This window comes from Acanthochromis polyacanthus, chromosome 22 (assembly GCF_021347895.1).
Source record: "Acanthochromis polyacanthus isolate Apoly-LR-REF ecotype Palm Island chromosome 22, KAUST_Apoly_ChrSc, whole genome shotgun sequence".
Lineage (NCBI taxonomy): Eukaryota > Metazoa > Chordata > Actinopteri > Pomacentridae > Acanthochromis > Acanthochromis polyacanthus.
This window is the reverse complement of record NC_067134.1, coordinates 16,437,189-16,462,345: the sequence shown is the minus strand read 5'-3', so window position 1 is coordinate 16,462,345 and position 25,157 is coordinate 16,437,189. Positions and strand designations below refer to the sequence as shown.

The 25,157-nt window shown below is 41.3% G+C and overlaps 1 protein-coding gene across 2 annotated transcripts in view; it reads right to left on the bottom strand.

The window, feature by feature from the left end:
- LOC110965668 (FERM, ARHGEF and pleckstrin domain-containing protein 1-like) overlaps positions 1 to 25,157 on the bottom strand; it is an 80,745-nt gene that overhangs the window by 2,045 nt on the left and 53,543 nt on the right. Inside the window, exons 8-26 of one of the 2 annotated variants that reach the window (XM_051943452.1) lie at positions 24,641 to 24,788; positions 22,765 to 22,860; positions 21,586 to 21,752; positions 21,431 to 21,499; positions 21,219 to 21,294; positions 20,400 to 20,601; positions 12,938 to 13,140; positions 12,577 to 12,666; positions 10,466 to 10,599; positions 9,663 to 9,744; positions 9,467 to 9,528; positions 8,252 to 8,427; positions 8,037 to 8,167; positions 7,869 to 7,937; positions 7,686 to 7,775; positions 7,387 to 7,469; positions 5,892 to 6,004; positions 1,640 to 1,800; positions 132 to 239 (exon numbers count right to left, since the gene is read on the bottom strand). In XM_051943452.1, the coding sequence (XP_051799412.1) occupies positions 132 to 239; positions 1,640 to 1,800; positions 5,892 to 6,004; positions 7,387 to 7,469; positions 7,686 to 7,775; positions 7,869 to 7,937; positions 8,037 to 8,167; positions 8,252 to 8,427; positions 9,467 to 9,528; positions 9,663 to 9,744; positions 10,466 to 10,599; positions 12,577 to 12,666; positions 12,938 to 13,140; positions 20,400 to 20,601; positions 21,219 to 21,294; positions 21,431 to 21,499; positions 21,586 to 21,752; positions 22,765 to 22,860; positions 24,641 to 24,788 (2,260 nt within the window). Of the gene's footprint in view, positions 1 to 131; positions 240 to 1,639; positions 1,801 to 5,891; positions 6,005 to 7,386; positions 7,470 to 7,685; positions 7,938 to 8,036; positions 8,168 to 8,251; positions 8,428 to 9,466; positions 9,529 to 9,662; positions 9,745 to 10,465; positions 10,600 to 12,576; positions 12,667 to 12,937; positions 13,141 to 20,399; positions 20,602 to 21,218; positions 21,295 to 21,430; positions 21,500 to 21,585; positions 21,753 to 22,764; positions 22,861 to 24,640; positions 24,789 to 25,157 lie in introns of both variants that reach the window. The other variant, XM_051943451.1, reaches the window with a different exon arrangement.

Here is a 25,157-nt window from a genome sequence, read left to right as displayed (position 1 = left end):
AGACAGGGAGGAAAACCAGCTAATTAAACTAAACGAACAACTTGAATGCAACAAATGAAAATGAAGCGAAAAAAAGAGACCATGCCTGCTTATTTACAGGGTCATTTTTAGCACATTCCTGCATGTCTGACCTGGTGTGACTTGTAGAAGAAGAGGCTGAAGTTGGTGAAAACCACCCAGAGCTTCTGCCAGCCGTTACTGTTCTTGAACTTTCGCAGCAGGTTTCCGGAGAGCTGGTTCTGCAAACACAAGGCCGGAAGTAAGAGAAGAAGGGATTCCATAAAAGATCTTTTTCTACTTTTATGTTTAAAAGGGAGGGAAATGATGGGAAAGAGAAACCTGATATTTGCAATTACTCTCCTTTAATATGAGATGACAAGACAGAGCAAAAAAAATGAAAATAATGTGGATTTTAGGACATATATTCTCACATGTTTGTCTCCTTTTCTGGACATATTCCTACATGCCATATCTATGTTTTTTTAGATGAATTCCTCTATATCAGGGGTTTCAAACATGCGGCCCGTGGGCCAAAACCGGCCCACTAGAGGGTCCAATCTGGCCCGTGGGACGACTTTGTAAAGTGTAAAAATTACAGAGCAGACATTACCTGTAAATTGCAAATTTGTAAAATTACTAATTTAAGTAATTTCCAGATCATGACAAGTTGTTTTGATCATAAAGCAAAATACTAAATTGCTGTTTGTTCTTCTGTCACTTTGCGTCTCATTTTTGTAATATTTTGTCTTGTTTTTGTTGTTTTTGTCTGACTTGTCGTTCGTCTCGTGTTTTTGTTGTTTTGTTGCTCCTATTTGTCTCGCTTTTATCTTACTATGTTATGTTGTTGTATTTCTTGCTTCTGTCTTTTTTGTCTTGTTTGTGTAATTTCTATCTCATTTTTGCCATTTGTGTATTTTTTGGTCGCTTTGTAGCTTTTTCGTCTAATTTTTTTGTCTCTTTTTGTCTCCGTTTTGTGTATTTGTGGACACTGTGATCTGCAGGTTATAATGTGTAGATGACAAACTGAATTATCTGTATTCAAACTATTGTTGAAACTGAATTTATTTTTCTCAAGACATTTCTGGCTGTTCATAATGTTTTGTAAAAAGATAATTCCTTAAATGTAAATCTTTTCAGAATTTATTTTTGCACCAAAACTAAGGAAAGATTTGGAGTTGTGGTTATTTATAGGTTATGTTATGATTTTACTGATCTGGCCCACTTGAGATTAAACTGGGCTAAACTAAAATGAGTTTGACGCCCTTGCTCTATATAAAGCAAGTCTCTGTAGTTGCAGTACATCTTTTATCCAGCAGGGGTCACTAAAGGACAGACTGTTGGTTGGGGCCCCTGAAGGCTACTGAGGGGCCTCATCAACTCATGACTGACCTCTATGAGTGTGTACAGACTTTTTATGTATTTATTTGACAGGGACACTGCAAACTAACAAGTCACGAATTAACAAATGCTCCCATTAACAGAGACAGACGGGTGAAAATGGAGAGTATAAAAGAGGACAGAACATGACATGAAGGAAGGATGGAGAATGCTGGGACAGAAGGAAGGACAACAGATCGGAAGAGGACGCAGCAGGAGTGTGATGTCTGAGGAGAGACGGTTAGAAAACTCAGCGCCGTACCTCCACGGCGACGCTGAAGTCCACCATGGAGACGCTGGTGTTGCGGTGCCAGCAGACGTGCACGGTGGTGTTGCCACGGTGACCCTGACGCTCCAGAGACGAGCGCGAGCCGCCGAGCTCCTCCTCCGACTCCTGATCGCCTCCACCGTCCTCCGACAGCTCTGAGGAGGCCAAACATGCTGGTATTAATGTGAATCATACGGTTATTTATGCTCCTGTCAGGAGGACTCGCATTGCTTTCAGTTGAACTAACTTTAATAATGACATCAACATCATCTTCTGGCAGCAGCATTATTGTGAAGTTTTTCTGTTTTGTTTTCAAGCCAAATATTTGTCTAATGAGTCTCTTTAATGAAGCGGAAAATTAGTTTCATTTCGTCTTCTAGCGTCATTTTTAATAAACACAGATAATGAGTTTTTTCTTGTGAAATGGATGAAAACAAAACAGACATCCAGACATAATATTGCAGCTCTGCAGCACTTATTTTCCCTTTTCCAAGCAGTTTGTTGGTTGTTTTTTGTCCTCTTCTTCACTTTTCAAGTCCTGCACTTCTACTGAAACAGAGCAAACATGACTGGAAGCAGAGAGACTCACAAATGTCTTTTGTGCAGAAATTATTAAAAAAACGTAACTTTAATTTCTTTGGCTGATTATTGTACAAGAAGTAAAAGACCTGAAATCATCATCTTTAAATGCAGGTGTTCCCAATACTTGAAAAAAAAAGCTAACTGGACAAACTATTGATGTTCTGCTACTTAGATTTGTCGTTTGTTTTCACACTCGTCTCCATTCAGCTCTGCGTAGACAGTGCCTGCAGTTCATCCGAAGACTCTCAGAAATCATGTGAACTGACCGTTGATCCGAGGAGTGCAGATGTTTTGTGTTTTTTTTTTTTACAAAGTCTGGGTAAAGGGTTTATTTTAAAGCGGTTTTGATTAACTTATAGCTTAGATTTCACCAACAGAACTGCACCTTAAACATGATTATTCAGTAGAAGACCACAAGTAGTTCAAGGGTTTTTGATGTTCAAAGTGTTAAAACACGAAAACATGCAGTCACCCAGACAAGCTCACGTTTTCCATGAAAACTCACACTTTTATTCATGTGCTAACATAATTTCACAAGGGTTTTCTAATCATGAGTTAGCCTTTCAACACCGTTAGCTAACAAAATGTAGCATTAGAACACAGGAGTGATGGTTGCTGGAAATGTTCCTCTGCACCTCTATGGACATATTCCATTAAAAATCAGTCATTTGCCACATTAACAATGTCTAGATTGTATTTTTTGATTAATTCAATGTTATCTTGATTGAAAAAAAAAAAAAGCTTTTCTTTCAAAAATAACATTTCTGAGTGACCCCAAACGTTTGAACGGTAGCGTAAATATAATGATGCTACAAAGTCTTCACGATGTGTTGGTGGAAAATGTCTTATCATATTGTGCTTTAAATGAATATAGTCTTATTATAGCAGCAAAGATCTTTCGAAGCACAGCGAAGAAATGAGTCCTCAGCAGAGACTGAAGCCACACTCCAAATGTGTTGTAATCTGAGACTCTGTTGTTGTTCAGCCAGTCCAGTGCATACATGTTGGTACATGTTAGTGCATGCTAGTCCCTCCAGCGCTGCATTGTAAAACCGAACGTTAAAGTGATTTTTATTTGTTATTCATCTAATTAATGTGCACTCTTCTCATTTCAGCTCAGTGAGTCTCGACTGAGGATCTTGTTCGCTTCGCGTTTGTTCTGCTCCGGTTCGATGGACCGTAGAAACAGACACACACGGAGCGGAACCAACAGGGAGAAGACGTTGGCGGGATTAGTTTTTGTTTGCTCTGGTTTTAAATGAAACCTGAAAGCAGCGGGGAGGCGTTTCCAACACGCACGTCAGTTTTGGTCTTCTGAATGTTGAACGTGGAGCTTTGCAATTTTGTGGCTTTGGCACGGCCAAATCTGAACTTAAAAACAAATGCAAAGTAAGGAACACACTTATGCTCTGCTTCCAAACAAATACTGACAATACAAACACTTCCATGAGTTGAATGCAAAAGTGCATTAAAGGCAGCTGACAAACTGTAAAAGAGGCAACTTCTATTGTTGCAAAGCTGGTTGTTGACTCATCCTGAAGACTGTTTTATTACACATGACTGGATACTGATGGCAGTTTAACATGTTACAGGGGGAGGTAAACATTTTGGCTTTCTCTGGCCAGGCTGCAGTATTCATAGACACTAAATTACTGTATATAACCTGTACATAGAGAAGTTTCTCCGTTACAGAACAAAGAACTGAACCAAAATAGTGATCAAAGCAATTTCACTAATCCCTGCTCCCAAAAAAAATTAAATAAAATCACCCTTTTGTTGTCACTTGTAAGGAAATACTCTAAGTGTTTGAGTTAAAATGAGAGATAATGAAGACGTCAAAGCAAAGGTCACCAGGTGGAGGCCTCATTGAACGCCTTGACAGGCATTTTACGATGAAGAATGAGAAAAAGAAGAGGAGAAAAGAGGCGACAGCTGGGGACTGCACCTACATATATCAGGTGACATTAAAAATATGATGAAAGACCAGCTGGAACAATCCAAAGAGATTATTCATGAGGTGCTGAAAGCTGCCGCCTGTCGTGTCAAAGACTAAAAAAAGAGAGAGGGACTGAAAGGCTTCTTCCCCATCTGTGGGAGTAATACAGGTATGCGCTGGTCTATTTCCCTTAGAGAAAGACCTTATTGATGGAAGTGAATATCACCAGTCAGGAAAGATGGAAGGTCCCAGCCGAAGCTATTGTGTCACATTCACCCTTTGAACCCCAAAAACACCAGAGGGTCTAAAACCATGCATTCATCATCTATACATGGCTTAATCCTCATGAGGGTCGTGGAGGGCTGGAGTCTATCCCAGCTGACTTAGGGTGAGACAGAGGACACCCTGGACAGGTCACCAGTCTATCACAGGGCTACATGTAGATACAGTCACACCTACAGAAAATCTAGAATCATCAATTAACCTCAGCATGTTTTTCGACTCCCCAGTACCCGGAAAAAACCCAAGCACGCACAGGGAGAGCATGCAAACTCCATGTACAAAGATCCCAGGATAGCCAGGATGCGAACTGGAGATCTTCTAGCTGCAAGGCGACAGCGCTAACCACCAAGGCACTGTGCAAACCGGTTTAAACCCAGTAACTCAGAAACTGAAAGAAGAGTTGGAGTTTCAGTTTTCAGACAGTCCTTGAACTCAATCATGTTTGATGGGTTATTTTATCTGGAAAATCAACCAAATGTAAGCTTAAAAACATTGATATTTCATAGTAAAAGCGTCCAGCGAACCAGATTCTGTAAAAAAAACTAAAAAAATGGCACTCATCGACTCAACCCTGAAGCCGTTCAGGTGCAACCAACAGTCGCGTGACCAAAATTGTGAGACCTGGGTTGAACTGCAGGCTGGGTATACACTGAACCGATGGGAGACAAGGAGGGAAACAAATTCAAAAGAATGTAGTCAAAGTATGTGTAGTAAGTATGGAAACAAATGAAAGATTAGAGATTGAGGAGAAAAATAAAGACACTATCAATAAAATTGCTGAAAAACAGTATAGAGAGGAGCAAATTGTTGGCACACATTCAGCATGCGTCTAGTTTTACTGTGCAGACTGGTGTGGAAAAGTCTGTAGAGGTTCTAAAAATGTAAATAATAAAATATCTATATTTCGATCCATCACTGTTTGTTTTTCAGTGTTTGTAACATTTTAAAAATGCTATACATGTTGATTCTTGTTTGTTTTCACTTTTGTAAAAATATATAGCCAAAGAAATTCAACTTTTGTTTTTATTTTTTTCATGTTTTATGCAATTCTCTGTACTTCTAGTCATGATTCTGCTCTTTCCATGGAGGTATTGCAGTGAAAAATTACCCCACAGTGAGGGAAAACGCAAACGACATAGAAACAGTTTGGTATTCGGAGGGTTAAATTCAGCTGTGGGATTTTGTCACTCGCACATGTAAACACAGCGCTCGTGTCTCGACTAAACATTTTTGGCAGCTTTTATGGTATGGCTAGCCAAATAGAGACTCTGGTTCCCACAATCCTGCAAGACTCGAAGATGAAGTGACGTTTGGGTACAGCAGGTTAGACAAGCAGACGTTTGGGTTTATTGGTTCGAATGAAGGGGAAAATCGAGGTGAGTAAAGCGAAACGGCGAGGCCCTGAGGGTTGAACTGGGAGCATTACCGAGCAGAGGAAACACTTACTGTTGTCAGAGGGGCTGGTGGAGAGCAGATCATTGTTCGGGCTGCTGCTCTGCTCTGCCAGGTCAATGGCCATCCTGATGTCCTCCACCCAGCGCTCCATCTCTGACGCACAGCTGCAGACAGCAACGATAAATCTGATTTTAGCAACCTGAATGAAGGACAAACTGCAGTAAAATCATGTAAACAGATGAACCAAACACCAGCTCAAAGAAACTGGGAAACCAAACTTGGTACGCTCCAGTTATAGTTTTGTAGCCTAGCCGTGCTAGACCCATGTTCTGAAGGCACAAGGGTCTAGGGAAGCTCGACAGGGAGGGAGGCGGGCTAAAAGGTTGTCTTTCAAATCACTCTGCAGCAATTGGGTAGGTTTTCAACCAATCAGTGCAACGAATAGGCTGACGGAGTTCCTAGAGCGCCGGCGGATTGTGGCTAAGTCCCATTAGCTTCCCAACCAGCGGAGCCAACTGGTATATTAAGGATTTGCCATATCCCGTCGGCATAAGTCCAAATACATCTTTCTTCTCAATGAAACACTTCAGTGCCGTCCTTTGTTTATCTTTCAAGTTGAATTTTAGCTTCAAATATTTAAGGGCTGTGGCCAAAGCCGAGTCGAAAGATAACTGTTTATTGTGCGCCGGTTGTTTCTGTCAGAATCGTCGCGCCTCTGTCGTCACTTCGTTACGCCCGCCTTCTGACTCTACACTTCATGGTGATTGGTCCGGCCAGTTTTAGGAGCATCCAGCCTCGAGCCTTATGGAGGGTAACAAGACCCACCCTGGCAGAGAATTAAATTCGTTGCCGTGGGTTGTCTAGCGCGGCTAGGCTAGTAGTTTTGCACATTTTATCCTCTTCTATTGCATAGGAAACATGTATTGGACTCTTGCACACAAGATAAAAGGTACTTTTGATGAAACAGGACGCACTAAGGTTAAAACTAAAAAAATGTTACATAAACCGTTGTTTGTTGTGTCATGACCTGGCTCGTGGAAATCAGTAGGGTCAGTGGCATGTGTCAATCTTGTAAATGCAAGGAAAGTCCTGAAAGAAAAAAACTAAAACAGCATAACCAAACCGGGGTGTGCTACCTGTGGACATAAGCAGAATCCCGTTTCTGAAATGTAATGATCTATTTTTCTCTCTTTTTTGGCACCTTTTGTGTTGGTTTTCTGTTTGCCAGCCAACCAGCAACCTGCAACACAGTCAATCAGCCACACAACCGTATAATTCAATCTGCAATCTCTTTTCTACAACCACATGGAAGTGTGTAATCAGTGAAAGAGCGCCTGAATGGAAAGTGGGTCGCGCAGCTTAATTTGAGGACAATCAAACCGTGTGAGAGGTCCTGCGGAGACGAAATCCATTTTTAATGAGGCTGACCTGCATGAATCTTTAAAACTGTTATTCTTAGAAGCACGCGGCTTCCATTCATAATGTACGTCTTCTTTGTTCCCCCACATTTCCCCTTTAGGGATGTTTGAAGCATGTTGATGAGTACCTGGCTGCCACCACCACAGACTGGCGCTGCCCGAACAAGGTGAACGAATGAGGGACTCCCCACTCCTCCTCGCTTTCTCTGATCTGCAAGAAAACACGGATTATTCGCAAAACTACAGTATGGATACACACAAACCCCACTTTAGGCATTTTTTAGAACGTGCTTTTAGTGTGAAATGCTCAAAATCCTGCTCAAAAAATAACCCTAATTTCAAAACATGATTGAATCTCAACAGCCTCGCAAAGCAAACGCACTTTATTTCAACTTAATGTCGCCAAAAAGTGGCTGTGATTCTGTACCGTCATGCCGAAGAGAGGCAGCTGACCGTGAACCTTGAACTGATTGGACGGGGTCATCCCTCGACTGGTGTACACCAAGAAATCGCTGAACTGGAAGGAGGAGAAAGACACAACAGGGCAGTGCGTTACAGACACGCTTTTGACAGTAGCAGAACATTTGGGAGACAGAAGTGGAGGTGATACCAGGAAGAACATCCTCTGCTGGAGGCCCTTCCCTGACAGCTTGCTGAGGCAGCCGAGCCGAATAAACTCCTGCAAGTCAAACGCACTTTAAATGACGTGAAAACGACAAACACCCATGATTAGTTGCAATTTGACGGAGTGAAGATTCAATAAATTCAAGAGTCTGACCCTCCCAGGAGTGACTAAGTTGTCGATGCCGGTGAGATCTTTCTTCAGCTCTAGAAGCTTCTGGAAGTTCTCCATCTTCATCATGGTGCCCTGAAGCTGCAGCACCATCTCGGAGATGTCGGCGAGGGCGGCTGGAGGAAGACGAAAGGACGTTTTTATATCGAAAAATCTAATCTAAACACGCACGACTGATGAGAGGCGGAGATGACGCGCACCTCTGCAGTCCCTGAAGTCGTCGTGGGTGGGCGGGTAGTGCTTGCACAGCCGCTCCAGGATCAGTTTGTAGTGCAGCAGGCGGTGCAGGGGCCTCAGCAGGAAGATGTTGAGGGGAAGGTAGCAAACTCGCTGCTGCTCAAAGTCTCGGCAAAGAGACTCCACCTTCCGACCGGACCTGAGCACACAGAGGGAAGGTTTTCAGTTCTTTATTTATTTGGACAGGACAGTGCATATTAATGAAGTCATTTCCATCTGTTGTCGCAACCATAAAAGAGAAACATGCAAACAAGTAATACAGTAAAAGAAAGACAATGATGATGAATGAATACTGGATGGGTTAAACCTGCCCTAAAGTGCCTGATTTTCTTAATGTTCACAGGTTTGATTGTTCATCAGCCGCGCCTTATACCAGGGGTGTCAAACTCATTTTAGTTCAGGCTCCACAATCAGCCCAATTTGATCTCCAGTGGGTCAGACCAATAAAATCAGAGTATAATAACCTATAAATAACGGCAATTCGACATTTTTCCTTTGTTTTAATGCAAAAAAAGCACATTCTGAAAATGTTCACATTTATTTAATGCAATCTTTTTTATGAAACATGATAAGCTTAAATTTCTCTGTTGATTTCAACAATATTATGCCTCAGTTTATCATTTACACATTACAACTCACAGATCATAGTGTACAAAGGCACAAAACATTCAGTCACAGGTATCTGGAACTGAACAATGTAGTATTTTACTTTATGATCAAAATGAGAAAAGTCAGATAAGAAAAGAACAAAAAACAACAAAAATAAGACAAAATATTTGAAAAATGAGACACAAAATGACAAAAATGTTACAAAGTGACAAAAAAATGGAGACAAAAAAGGAACAAAATGACAAAAAATAGACATGTGAGACAAAAAGGAAACAACCGACAAAAACAACACACAAAGCAACCAATATACCAGAACACAAAATGACAAAAAGAAACACAGAATGACAAAAACATGAGACAAACAACTGCAGGCTGTGTTTACACAAAGTAGACAGGAGACAAGTATGGAAAGAAATTTTTTAAAAAATAGGTAGTTTAATATCTGTATGATGTAGTTTTCTTTTTTCAGTACTGCCCGGGTAAAATATTACATTTCTAATACCTGTATCGCAAATATTCCAGTGAAATCACTTGTTGCTTTTTCTGTTTTGAAGATTTCGTTCACCTACCTACAGGCCCGCTCCAGTTCCACCAGGCACTCTGAATGCTTCTGCAGATGAACGGTCAACTGCTGCAGATGCAAAAGACAAGAGACGAAACCATCAGGAGCAAAGAGGACATGATAAATGCTCCAACACAGGCTCCTTCTTTCAATATTTGAATGCAAATCTGCAAAAGAAGAAGAGGCAGATGTGGAATATTTACCCTCAGGCCCTGAATGTTCTTCAGTAAAACGTCACCAATTCTCTGATAGTCTCCTTTAATGTGGGCGTTGGATCGGCCCTCCCTGAAAAAAGAGAGAGTATTTCAGGTTCACGCAGGTGCAGTAACATTGATCCACCAGTAGGTGTCAGAGCACAGCTGAGGTTCACGCTCAAGACTGGAAACTCTTCATTCAGTTCCCACAATCCCATTCATCTCAGCAGTGAGTCCTCCTGCCTGTCAGAGCAGAAATAACACCGAGGAGATTCCCACAGAAGGGAAGTGAGGACTTTGAGCTGTGCACATTAGAGCTAAGGTCTTCTTATGGCACTTTATGTACGTTAGTTTAAGTTTGGGATTCATTTGTGAACTAAAAGTTGCACCATTTGTGTCTGGTTTAATATCCAGAGTTCGAATTAGTTCATTTGTACTTTGGTTCTTCTCTAAATCTGGGCCACAGAACACAGAACAGTCGAGTAAATCCCTTTGTTTTTGTCTGCATTTGTGACACAACAGCAACAAAACTAATCTGGACTTTCCTACTTCTTCTGTTTACATCCTACTTAACTGCTCCGATCCAGCTCATGTCAAAGCTGCATTTTTTTTCCCCTCATTATTTCCAACATTTCGGTAAACTTTTCCTCACATCTGGATTAAATGTGTCAATGGCTATTCCTGATTTTCCAGTTTTATCCTTTTTTTTTCTCGGTTAGAAAGAAGGACAATATTTTCATTTGGCCTGCAGCTTTTTGCCAAATACCCACATCTGTAAAAACTTTTGTGAATGAGACCAGAGAAACACTGACCACTGAGCCAGCCGCTGCTCCGTCTCTTTGAGGAATCCCTGGTGAAAGATGTAAACCGGATCGTAGCTGGCAGAGATCATGTTCTTTACGGAGTCTGGAAACGCCTCGTCTTTGCCCACGGCGCTCGGGAACGACTGGAAGATTGACAGACAGAATTGATCAGAATATGGAGTACCCTTAGAGGTTCTTTACATGTAAAAGCTGTAATGAGGGAACTAATATGCAAGTGGTTTTACACTGATTAATCCTCAAGTTAAACAATTAATCCGTGAACTGAGGAGCTGAATGGCAGAACACTTGTTTTGTTTACCACTTTAATCATGAAGTGATGGCAGAATCCATGTTTTATGTCAAAATGTTCTTGTCATCTACAATAATTCATTGAACAATACACAGGCATACAAGTCTTTTCAAACATGTACTCCTTCAGTTAATCTGACGGCAACTAAACGTGTCAAAATGAAAGTCTCGGTCACTTTTCTGTAAACGTTGCACTCGTATAAGGTTGGATCTGTGACATTTCCACACAAGAAAAGCACTCAGAGAGCGCCGGGGCTGCTTATATGATTTCCGATGGATGAAATCTTTAAAAAAAATTCACACGTTACCAGTTTGATCCCAGCAGATTTATGATTAGGAAGTCAGCGGGTCAGAATGGACTTAAAAGAACGTGACAAGATGCATAAACAGAAGCAAGTCTGGTCTTCATGGCCTTATGTGAACACGCTGCAACCCCCCGACACACAGGTGATACATTCCCCTCAAAGTAAATCAGACAGTAGGAAGTAGAGCTGCTTCACTGAGGGACTCGATGGGAGGGAGGAAGAGTGACAGAGGGGGAGGAAGAGTGTTGGATGTCAGGCCCGAGCTGTGCCAGCCAAAGAAAACATTTAGGAGGCTGGAAAAAAAAAAAAAAAAGAGAAAAGAAACAGTGCCAGCGCACGCCTTCCTCCCACATCAAACAGACTGGAAACTACTGTTGAGAAGGAAAACAGCTGACGAGGAGAAAAAGGCTAAAGAGAGATATTTTCCCTCTACAGCGAGGTCACAGGTCAAATTTTTAATCTTAAGGTGAAGGAGGTTTAGCAGGCAGGTGCTTGAACCTGTGTTTGCCACATTGGTGGTCTTCATTCATTACCCTCCTGCTGCCGTTTTATCCTTCATTTGTCAGACAGTAAAAACAGACAGACAGTAAAAAGCAAAGACAACGTCTGACCCACATTAAGCTGCACTTTCATCCCAGGATTTGGGATGCAGACGTTGTATTTATAAAGGCAGGCTGAGTTTTTCCTCTGTGGTTTTACTTGTAAACTAAAGAGCCAGGAGCTAATAGTCTATGTGGAGAGCAAACAAGTTGCAGGTTTGCTCTCTATAAAAGGAGGTGAACTAAACACATGGGTTGCATTGAATGTCAGTTACAAACTTGGAAGCTGCATTTTCATCTCGCATCGTGCCTGCACAAAAAACGCTCATAAACCCTCACAACCTCAGTGTTCAGCTGTGGGCCAAGCTAATTGCACATAGAAGCTCACTTTCTGGGTGAGATAAAACAGAAAAAGATGCTGAAATGGTGCACCGAAACATCTCCGATGTAATATCAATGTCAGACTACAGAAAACAACCGCTCTGCTTGTGATTTTGGTTATTAGTTAAGACTAAAGATGGCTGAAACATGGTCACTTTTTTAAAATATGTAGTTATAAGACACCAAATTATATCTGACTTCAGTTCTTCAGCTGCACAAACCACCTCTGACTCACTGTTCCAACACACAAGCTTTTAAAAGATTAACTTTAGCTCCCTTTCCCAAAATTCAGGCTTTGAAACGACCTGCTTTGACTCACTGTTCCAGGCAGTCGGCTCTAAAGAGAGCGACCTTGGCTTGCTGTGTACTTCAGGGAGTGCGATTGAACTTGGCCAAACTGGCTCCTGGTCTTAACACAGATGGTTTTATGATTTCTCTCAAAGCCAGATGAGAATGACTTCACAGTTTGGCTCGACTGGGTGGACAGGACATGTAGATAAACACACGTCCATGTAGCTTCAGCTTCCAAAACTACTGACTCGAGAGAAAATCCAGAAAGTCTAAAAAATGATTTAGAGATGCTCACCTCTGTGATGACCTGCAGGTCTTTGAGGTAGGTCCGCTCTGTGGTTAACAGTTCCTTTGCTATGAAGTAGGCCTTGTCTGTGGGAAACTTCTGGACACAAACAGAGAGATGAGATCGATCTGGCCATCCTTGTCTTCTGCAGAGAACAGCTTCAATCTCTTCAGTCAAATATTCAGTCATCAGCACAAGAAAGATAGTATTACCATAAACAAAACAGAATATGCACACTGTCAGGCCCTTTGGACAATTTAGTCTTGGGACACAAGCAGCAATTTTTTGGTCTAAGCTTATAAATGCAACATGCATAGTGACCTTCAATATTCAAATTTCCCATCCACCCTCTCCCTCTCTGCATGCCCACCTTCCTCCTCGCCTCATCCTCATCTTCATTGCGGACGTATCCAGCTTCGGTGAGCAGCGGGCTGGTAAGTGGTGATAGGTGCTGCCCCTCAGGAATCTGCCCCGGACCCAGGACGCCGCCGACGCCCTGCCCGTTCACCGAGGCGTTGCCGTTAAAAACCACATGGGGACTTCCCAGCGGAGAGTCCTGTGAAGCGGGACTTCCTGAGAGATGAGAGGAAAATAGGAAAATGGAAAAGGGGAGGGAAGCGGGGACAGGAATAGAACAAAGAGTGAGATAAGAGAAGATGGCAGGAGAGGATAAGGGACAGTGTTAAATTAGATTCTATTTGTGTGATACAAAAAAGCCATTCAGCTGCTCTAGTGAAATTCACTGCCAACATGTATTTATCTTTCTTATCATTTAATTCTGACAGAGACAATTTCATTCTGTCCTTCTCAGTCAAGAAAAAAGTTTCCAGATGCATTTTTTTTAGCGAGAAGAATCTATTCCATAAATAGCTCATCAAACTAACGTGTATGGCAATGAATTTCAAGGTGAAGCTATGACCCAAATTTAGCAGCTGTGACTCTAAAGTACACTACATCTACTCTAGTTTCTGTTGAAGTTCACTTTTAAAATACTAGTTAAAAGGGACAAAGAGAGGGGAAAACTGCAATGATTGTTGAGTTGTTAGTAAGGAGAATGAATTACACAAGTATGCAATAAAAATAAGGCGCATCTGTGCTCTTGTTCAAAGGATGATGATCTTTTATAGAGGTGGAACCTAGAATCAGCTGTTTTCAAACAGAAGCCTGGTCTGAAAATCATCCACCCAGAAGAAGAAAAAGTTAAACCTACTACAGCTAAAGTCACTACAGACGTTAACTACATGGTACTTGGTTGTGACTGTATACTTGCCCAAAGTTTCCAAAGAGTCCACTGCTATACATCAAACTGGATCATGGGTAAAACCATGGCAACCACTGAGTGCAGATCTGTGAGGGGGGTGTTTCAAAAGAACTTACCACCAAACAGAAAACCACTAAAAACTACTAGTGATAAAGAAAGAATGACAAACAGGGACACAACAAGCTATTAGAGGCTACAAAACATAAAATCGAGACAGAAACGGGTGGACTCATGCGCAACACTCAACGAAACAAACAGCACCTACACTACAGACTAACTACCACAACACAACACAAGTAGGGATCACAATCCAAGCAGTCGGAAGGGGCGTTCGACAACTGCTACACAAAATTCTCGAGTCCCTTTTCTTCGGACATACAAAGTCGTTCTTTATTGACACTAGTGAACACAATCAGTTACAGTGTTAAAGAGATGAAGAGTAAAGAAAACAAAACTCAGAGAAGTCACAAAAAAATCAGACCCAGTAGATGTTTGGTGGTGAAAATAAAAAAGGACAGATGTGCAGGAATACAAAGTGTTACAAGAGAGAGAAAACCAGTGAGTCAGTGCAGGTTTGGACTTCATAGTCAGTCTGCGTTAAGGGAAAAGTTATCATTTCAATGTCTTTCTTTATTTACAGACTGTTTGGCAGTTCTTCAGCTAGATTGGAAGCAGTGCAGCCTCTGCATGCTCAGCATTTATTATATTTCACAGCCTTGACATGCACCATAAAAGACAATCAAGAGGATATATAACATGCAAACTTAAACTGTCACCAATCTTCATATTTCAGCATTAGAAGAACAGCCAGAAAGCTAGTTTACTCCTTTTAAAGAAGTCAGTCTGTCAAAGTGTAACATGTAAACAGAAAGAGAAGCACAGACGTGGTTCTAAAACGTCATTTAAATCAGCTTAATTTAAGAAAACGGTTTAACATACTAGGAGATATGCTTATTTGTGTCCTTGTTGAGAATTAGATGAGAAGATTGATGCCACTTTTATGTCTGTATGCCAAATATTGAAGCTGCTGACTTTAGCTTAGCATTAAGGACATGAACAAATAGCTAGCCTCTGCCCAAAGCTAACAAAGTCCAAATAAAAGTACAACCTGTTGCTTTTACAGTTTACTTTTTGTACAGATTAAACAAATGAAACATGAGTAAAATAATGAGCTTTCAAGGTGCTAAAAGGTGGATTGTGTGGCCTCTAAACATACCTAGCCTAACCCTGTTTTTTGTCTTTCTGCTAAGTTAGCTAACTACCTGCTAGCTGTAGTTTCATATTAAGAACAAAGTTATGAAAGTGGTGTCAATATTCTCATATAACTTTCATATTTGTATGCAAAACATGTTAATTAGCTTAACATTAAGACCAGGAACAGCTAGCTTGGCACTGCCCAAAGTTAAGAAATGACAGCAGAGGTCACAAAATCTTACTAAAACTACAACCTGTCACTTATGCAATTCAGTTTTGTACAAATAAGTAAAAAATAATAAGGTCTTGCTGTGCTAATAGATAGACTTTGTTGGCTTTGACAGAGCTACCCAGCTGTTGCAATCTGTTTCCAGGCTTTCGGCAGAGCTAAGCTAACTAGACGCTAGCTGTAGCTTAATATTTAGCACCAAGATAAGAAAGGTATCAATCTTTTCATTCAAATTTCAGCAAAAAGACAAAAAAAATGTGTTTTCCAAATTATTTTAAGCAACCTGATATTAACATATTGAGATGATCCCATCACCACAGTGTGTACAATGCAGAAGAAATTATATTACTTTTCATTTCAAAGTAAATCTAGCAAATTTGGCTCTGATTAATGCCACAAACATACAAATTACAATATAAAATCACAATTTATCAGTCTGTTACTGTATGTACAGTACATTAAAGTTACAAAACAGTGGAAGTGCCCGACTAAGTTGCTTGGTGACAGAAATACAAGGTGGACTCAACTCCAGTATTCATGATGTGCTTGTCCAACTTCTGACAATACTCAGACTTTCATGCCTAACAAAGTAAAATGCCTCGACTCTCAAGGATATCTTTTTTTTTGCACTTACATTATGCATTAAGCTTAACTTTACTTGTGTCTGTCTACTTTCACCTTCTCGCCCTCTCTGAGTACCAGAGTTGAGTCAGCCATGTTTTCTCTTCGAGGAAAGCAAGCCTGGGGCAAAACAGAAATGGTTCTTAAATATTTGAAAAAGACATGGTGCAGTTAATTATTGAGGGTGCAATGGCAAAAAAAAGGCATTAAATTGTTAAATCCAACAAGAGGAGTTTGTGACAGAAAAAGTGTGAAGCTACACATAGTTGTTAACTGCACCAACTAGGTCTCAAACATCTGGAACCATTTGGAGCCCCATGACAGAAACACCAAGTGACAAAGTGAGCAACAGCAGAGCAGAATGACAGAAAAGCAGGGAATTCTTTAGCCTGGTTAACATGCATTCACGGTGAAGAAAAGGAAATGGTGAGAAACAGTGTTGAGGAGCCCTTTTTTCCCCAAAAAACATGCTCAGAAACACAGTGTATTTACACAGAGTGAAGCATGAACATTGGTTTCAAGAAGAAGCAGTAGCTCTGAGGAAAGAGAAGCTTGTTTGACTTCCAAAAAGTGATAAAATCTTGATGACATTTAGTCCCAGTTAAGTCACCTTGGAGCTTCAACCCCTGACATTAATGTTTTAGAATGCACACTTTAAAGTGATGTTTTGTGCTCATTTAAAATTCATCAGAAGCAAAACTCAATTTGCCAAAGTACCAGTAACATTAGAATTTGTCCTGCTAGTGGGTATGCCTCTAATTCCCAAAAATAAAATATATTGAGAATAATTTTTTCTTGACTTTGTTTTTGGGACATGAAGACATTATTTATTCATTATTATTATTCACTTCATAATGCAACAGAAGTTAAAAAAAACAAACAGCTGAGAGAGTAAAGTTTGTTCAAACTGCAGTAAGAGCAGAAAATAAACATGTGCATTGCAGTGATCAGCCAGCAAGCCAATGACAGAGATGGGGTATGAAGCCTTCAATAAACAGCACTGGACCAGGCGAGAAAGCGGCATCCAAAGAAAGTGACGGATAACAGCGAGTTACCTTTGTTCGTGGTTGTCGTGCATGCCAGGGGCCAAGTCAAGCAAAGCACACAGCTATGGATGATTTAAGGACGATGTCCATTTGTTTATCGCTTATTGTGCGTGTAAAACCATGAAAGAAAGAAAGAAGGAAAGAAAGAAAGAAGGAAAGAACCACAGAAAGAAAAAAAGACTGAAAAAAGCCCAAGCAGTGTAATACATCTTCAGTAGAAACGTCGGAGCGGCAGTTATCAAAAATACAGATACAAAGGTTAGGGAGGGTTTGAACACCACCCTAACGGTTTTAATTGATGCAAATCTATTCAAATTCTTCCACTAAGGGTAAATACAAAAGAGAACTTACTATAAAAAGGCTCTACCACAAACATCCAAATTACAGTGCAAGTTGCCCACAACAAAGACAGACAGACAGAAGTCGACTGGAAGCATTCAAAAGTGCTCAGAAGAGAAGGACGTCAGCTTGGCCAAACCCAATGAGACAAGCAGACCGTCTGCAAGCTACAGCTTCCCTCCTCCCAGATCCCAACAGCTTTCACATTAAGAACAGTTTTTCTACTACCTACAAGCCATTCTCTAGCAAGAACATTCAGATACACTGTACAGGTAAAGGGGACCGTCTCAGTTCAATGATTCCTCCCAGATCAACCAAAGACTCCCCTTTGAACCTCCACGACTTCCCCATTAAATCCGTTCAGAAACTCCAGCTACCACCTTAAAGCCCTTCTATTGCACAAGACAAATAATTATAAAAGTCTGATTTAGAGAAAATGCTACACAGGACACTAAAAAAGGGGAAACATTACCACTACAAACAGAGTCCTATTAGGGTTTAATGCCACAGAACGGCAGCAGAACCCAACAAGCTATCGAGTGTCACAATCAATGCCAATCAATTCATCAGCAAACAAGAAGATTTCTCTCATTTCTCAGCTACAATCAACGGAAGTTCTCCTAAATGGAATATATTCAACGCTAACCAATGACTTTTGAAGACAAACAAGGAAGAAATGCACAAACAATTCTCCAGATGTGAAGGTGATCCTCTAGATTTTTCATCATCACATGCATCTACACTGAATATATAGTTTTTAAGTTATGGCACATTGTAAGGAAGGTCTTTCTTCAAACAATACCTATGCTCATTTCATTTTTTTTTTTACAAAGAGTTGACAGAGTTACAAAAGATTAAAATCAGCATTAACTATGAAAATTCGCATAGAAACAATGGAGGTTATAGTTGATTTATCTAAAAGTAGAGCAGATATGTGTACTCGACACACAAAAACCACACATCTCATTTAAAAATGTCAGTAGAGAGGTGAAGCCCTGTCCCTTCAAAATATGTGCAGTTGTCAACAGCATCTGAATGCTGCCATGAATTACGAATGCATGTTGTCTGTCAATTTAAAAGATCAGTTTGAAAGTTCAGAAAGTTGAGTCTCCATCATCTGCATCTTTACAATTAATCATTCAAAAAGTTCTCAGTATTCGATGCTGGATTTTGGGGGTGCTTCCATTTGTTCATGCTATCCATTGACGGTGCCCAAACACAACAGAAAGCCCTGAATTCTCCAGAAATCCTGTGCACAGATAGACTTATTTGCTGCATAACTGTAGATCTCAACGTGGCGTGTTGACATGTTTACCTCTCAAGACTTTTGCCGAGAAGAAAACAACGTTAAATATACCAAGGTAATGACCATGTTGGTGTTAGTTCCTGATATTGTACCAGACGAAAGCTCACAAAATAAAAGGTAGCTTACAGTCTTTACAAAAATATCTCCAGATATCCTGTGCTATGTATCCATCTACTGAAAATTTACTCACACAGTGCAAGAGTGGCAACTTTCTTGACTTGCGAATTTATCTTAAATTGGCAGATATATGTGTAATTCATGGCACAATTGTTACGCGTCTCTCGCCAAAGCGAAAGAGATAGGTCTTCACATCTTCATTTCTACACCTCAAAAAATATGCTAGAATGTGTGTGTAAAGTGTATAAAAGTGAAGTAGATCTCTACTATTTCAAGGTACTTGTTGTATTTCAGTATTCAAATAATAGAGATTAGAAAAGTATCTCTGCAGAAAAAACTGGCTTGAAACATTAGTTTATCTGTAAAATACTAAATTAAGTAGCTTTTTACATGACAGGATTGTATCGTTAAGTCGTGGTTCGATTTCTTTTCCCGTTTAGCAGCTAAAAACTCGACCGCCTATGTCTTCCTCATTAAAGCGGTAGCAGCCTTCCTCCTCCCCCTCACCATCGTCACCTTCCTCCAGCTGCAGACTCCCAAAGGAGAACTTGTTATGTGGCAGTGGGGACGAGTTCATGCCGTTTGAATTAACCGAGTTCATGGAGCTCACGGCGGCTGGGTTTCCATACATTAGCGGATGGCTGTAAGCGCTGCTACCGGTGTCAGACTCCGTGTCGCTGGTGTCGGTGCCACTGCTGGTAGAACCATCGATCATTTGGACCGGCTGGTTTAGGTTGTTGTGATTGTTATGCGATGGGCTGTTGCCAGGTTTTCCCTGACGCCCAAACAACCGCTGCACTGTATTGGACCGCGGCTGACCTGGAACCATGAGGTTCCCATGATTGCCATTAGTTATTATCATTCGCCGCTCCATCGGGGCGGAACAAGGCGCATGTCCGTGCAGCCCGGAGCGGTAGGGGTCGTGGTGGTGGATGGGGGTGGAGGTCAGCTGGCTGAGAATGAACGGATCAGTATCAGAGCGGTTCCTCATGTTGTTGTTGTTGTACGGTTTGGCCAAATGTGGCGGTGTAGTGCGGTTCGAGGTTATCGGGGAGTAGCTGCTGTAGTGGTTTGGTGGGTGAGATGACGGCGGGATACTGGGAGCTTCGACGGGAACAGCTCCGGGACGTTTACTGAAATAATGTCCGCCGTCGTCCCACCGTGAGGCCGAGCGCGGCTGACCGTGACCGTTCGTCATCTCGGCGTGACTCAGCGAGCTTGTGCGGTGATGGAAGCTGCTGATCACTGGACTGGAACACTGACTACGAGTCCCGCTTCCTATCGGTCGACCCAACGCGGCGCCTCGCTTGTCTCGGCCCTGAAAGATTTCATCCAGCAGCGTGCTGTGAAGCGGGATGCGGCCATGAAAAGAGCCTCCGTTTGGCAAAACCTCCTCATCTGTGAGCTCGTGACTAAACTTGTTGGACACCGGAGACCTCTCTACCATGTTCCCGTTGCCTTGCTGCATCACTCCCTGGTGGTTGGTGTGGTAGAACCCATTCACAACCCCGAACAGACCCCCAGTTTGCCCCCCATTGCGACCAACACTACTCCCGTGCCTATTTAACACGCAAGGCTCATCCTCATTGCTGTCATTTGCGTTGCTGTGGCCCCTGGTAGCCCTGCTATTCTTTGTCACATCACATTCACTGTCTATGTCGCTGCAGTCTATGTAAGGAATAGAGGAGCTGCTGCCTTTGTTTGCCCTGCAGGATGGACCTGGGTTGAGGAGCTGCTGGTCTATGCCGTGGTGGTGGTTCTGTCGGGGCTGAGTTGGGTCTGATCCAGGTGCTGCTGATACGCTGTGGAAACCGTTGGTGGGATGTGCGACCACTGGCGGCTCCTCTGAACCATTAGATTCAGCTTGAAGGTCCAGTCTGGCCGAGTCAGGCTGGTCTGCTAACGGGACCGACATGGCACTCTGGAAACAAGACAAAAAAGACAGAATATGGGGGAAAGAAAAGGAGATGTGGAATTAAAGAGGTTCGAGGGGAAAACTCTTCTTTAACCCTCTGAACCCTAAAGCCCAGTGGCAAGTTTGAAAGACATGTTACCTTCATGTTACAGATATGAGACTGTAACAAATTAAAAATAGAAGTTGAAAATACTGAAAATCAGGCATATTCTCCCTGTATTATTAACAGTTGGCAGGACTTAGACTCTCTACGTGTAACCATGGTTGTTCTGTTTCCATAGAGCTGCAGGACTTCAGATTGTAGTGAGAAATGAAGCCCCCAGTGAGGAAAAATGTGACAGGAGCACATAAATGCCCAGAAATGGTTTGGAAGTTCAGAAGGTTAAAGCGAATGACTGAATAGTTATTTACGGAAATAGCCTTAAACAAAGCACACAATCGCACATTCACTCGGTACAACAACAGCTTTGTACTCAGAAGCTCCAGACTTACACGGAAAGATACCAAAGAGTAATAAAAACAGACGCAAAGAGCCTGTAAATATGCACAACAAGTCCAGTTCCAAGAAAAAATACAAGACTGCAAGTGAATAAAGGGTCAGAGCCTGTTCCAGTGTGTGTTACCTCTCTTGGCACTTGCGATCTGAAGGAAGATGATTGTGGAGACATGCTGCCGCTGGACAGAATCTTACTGTGCTTCCTGAAAAGAGCAGAGATGAGCTGAAACCATGTGCAGCTAATCAGCTACCGGAGGAATCTGTTTGGAGTCTTTGCGACAACAGTAACTGATGTGGATCGGTTGCGATGTGATGGAGGCTTAACTTAAACAAGCTAACCTTTCAAATGAAACTTTCTTGAGCTCCGAGTCTTTCACGTAATCGATGATCTGCTTCTGGGTTCGACCGCTGCAGGTGCAAGCAGAGAAAAGCATGTTAAAAAGAAAAGACGAATGAAGGTGTTGCTTTTCCTTCCCCTTCTGTCCTCTCCTCACCTGAAACGGAACGAGGATCCTCTGGTGAACAGGATGGGTTTAGGTTTGGGCTTCGGCTCCTCGAAGAGCCTGAAGAAGGCGTGATACTCGACGCAGATCTTCCAGAAAATCTTACAGCAATCCCTGCTGGCCATGGCGAACTCCAGCGTGTCGTGATGGGCGTTCTGCTGGAGGATGCACAGGCAGACATGATGACACAGCAGTGAAGAAGCCAAGAAGTAAAGGAAAGGCGACACTGTCTAACTTGGAAAAACACATTTAGAACATTTTGCCGCTGGAACTTCTTCCTGCAAACAGTTTGTTGCAAAGGGAAGCCACATTAAATTAGGGAGTGGCACCAGTCATATTCCCTAAGCTCTATAGGAAGGCATAAATGATAATTTTTAATAATATACAAAAAGGTGGAAAAGTATAACAAAACAAAAGCAATCAAAAATGAACCCTAAAGTTCTTTTCAAACCCTCAGAAACTTGGAACCCACTGATAGGTTTGAAACACGTGTTATATTTGTAAAAATTCCCTTGACGTGTGAAGTTTAAAAATTCGCAAAAAATAAACCGTTTGTTCCAACCTGATTCTGTAAAAACAAAAAAAATTCTATGCTCCTCACGCAACCATGAAGCAAGCAGTGACTCAGCTCTGACCAACAGTCACATGACAATAATTCTGCCATTTTAGGGCTGAACCGGGCTGAACTGCAGGCAGTGTTTACATAAAGCAGATAGGTGACAAATATGCAAGCAAACTACCAATGAATTTAAAAATTATCCCCAGGATGTAGAGTCAACATTGTTTTTGCAGTATGTGTAACACCTGTGGGAACTTGGAAAAATGCTGTACATGTTGATTCCGGTTTATTTTTTTCAATTTTTGGAGAAAGAAATTCATCTATGACCATTTTTGAGTTTCCTCTCCTTCTAGCCACGGTTGTACCGTCTCCTGGACTTTATATTGCATTGAAAATTGAGCCCGAAGTGTGTAAAACATTCAAGGAATAAAGAAAAAAACACCTGAATATTATCTATCATTAAAACAATAAACCATATGTAGATGAACCTGCAGATATACATTTGTATGGCAAGTTTAAAAAAAAAAGAATTGATAAATAAATATAATAAGGCCTCATAAATTTAGTAAATTTAGTAAAGAAAAGAGAAAGATGGTGTTAGATGGACTTACAGTGGGGTCGGCTCTCAGCTTGATCAGGAATCTTTTGCGTTTGAAGCTCAGTTTGCGAATCTTGGACCAGTTGAAGGCGTTAATTTTTGTGTAGCCCTGAAGGAAGACGCCGAGAAAAGCACATTATTTCTTCAACAGATACTTTTATGTGCACTTCATGCTCTAAAATCGTACAGCTAAAATCGAAATATAAAAGATCAAACAAGCAAAAGCCACCACTCGGTGCATTCTTCCCATCTGAGAGGTTCTCCTGCAGGGTGGAGGCTGAGAACCTCAAAACCTCAGGACCCAATTAATCAAGCTGTCATATCAGCTGAATTTTTAAGAACCCAGCACTCTTTGAAGAAGTGGGAGAAAAATCAGGGCAAAGAATAGTGCACACTGGACTTAATTGGGGTCAGTCTGGTCCAAAGATGATGCATCTAGTGTTTGGTTTCTAAAAGTGTTGGTCAGACTGTTAGAAAAAAGCCTCAGCCTTCATTAAACCATCAAGTGCTGACTGAAGCTTCTATATTTAAACCTGATCCTGCGGTTCTGTGTGACCTTGTGTCAGTTTGGGGTTTTTTATTTGCACAAGAAAACCTTCCACCCTGAGATGAGCCGAGGAAGGCATTAGACGACCCCGCGATCTAAGGAATTTCCAGCTCATACCAGACCTATTTTTCAGCCTTGTAAACATTTCTGGAACGACTCACATTTCAGCGAAACAGCTGAAAAATGTCAAAAATGTTGTTACAACAGAAGCACAGGTTACCAGATGGAAAAAAGTAAAAATTCAGAGATGTGTTTTGAGGGTTGTGTCACATTAAATAGGTGTAATTTATGTATTTCAAGGTTAGTGAAGGGCTAAGGAAGTGAATTCCTGGCATTTTTGTTTCCAGTTTAACCAGTTTCATAGTAATTCATCTGTATTTAAACTACCGTTCAAGTCTGGGGTCACCCAGACAATTTCATGTCACACTTTTATCCATGTGCTAACACAACTGCACAAAGGTTTTCTAATCATCAGTTAGCCTTTCAACACCGTTAGCTAACACGATGTAGCATTAGAACACAGGAGTGATGGTTGCTGGAATTGTTCCTCTGTACCCCTATGACTATAATCCATTAAAAATAATCTGTTTCCAGCTAGAACAGTCATTTAGCACATAAACAATGTCTAGACTGGATTTATGATTCATTTAATGTCATCTTCATTGAAAAAAATGCTTTCCTTTCAAAAATAAAGACATTTCGGTTTGTCAGAAGTGGTGGGAATGGAGAGAGAAAAGCTGCAGGAGGAGGGCTTGTATTCTGAAATTCCAGCTTCTTTTGTTTTGCTTTATTTGTTTGTTAAAACATTATTAGCAGTGATGATACTGTGGACTGAAACTATCTGATTTTGTTCATTATTTTAAAAATCTTTGAGAAAAAATGTGAAAAACAACAGCCATAGGGATTAAAAAAAAAAGACTATTCAAGATTTTAAAAGCAATTTCATGCAAAAATTCAATGTAAAAACGCATGTTAAAAGAGCACTTCCTACTTCAGTAACAGAAATATTGAACAAATACTGAGCAAACTGTCAAAAATCTGTTTAAGGAGGTTATTACTCACATTTTTATTAAGAGTTTTTATTGTAATTTTATTCTGAAATTCTGGCTTCTGTTGCTTTATTTTCTTCTTTTGTTAAAACGTCATTAGTCGTGATGATACTGTAGATTAAAATGCTTTCTGTTTTTGTTCATTATTCGACAAATCTCTTCAGAATAAATCCTCTCTGCAGTCACGCCATAAATCACAAGACACTCTCACACTATAGTGGAAATAAAATCTGATTTTTTTTGCGCATCTCCTTCAGCGTATATCGATCCAGATCAGATCATTTTAGTTTTACCTGGAACACCAGCACCCCAGTGTGCGCCACAGCCAGGCTCAGCTTGGTTCCCTCTCGGTCCTTCGCTGGGTGCAGACGAACACCGTACATCTCCAAGCGCCGGGCGATTTCCAGCAGCTGGTAGTCCGACTCTGCTGGAGTCTGTCCGCTGTGGAGGAGAGCGATCGATCAGTCCAACCGCTTATCAATCAATCAACCAATCAGCGGGTGATTTCAACTCTTCCTCAATCAGAGACAGCAAAACATTTAAGTTCTTTTCTGCTTGTAGGGAAAAGTGTCTGTTTCCACACAAAATAAAGGCGCAGCGAGTCTTCTTGTTGTTCCCATGGCAACAAGAGTAAGCGCACTTTCTTGATTGATTACTCGACATTCAAGGCAATCGGTAACCAAGTGTTGCAGATGTCAAACTCCCCAGTTTTCTGTTGTTATCTTAAATCTTGAAAGGAAACCACAGGATCAGACGGCGGCCACAAAAGAACTTAGCTTCCTCACAAAATCTGAAAATAGCTTCCGTTTT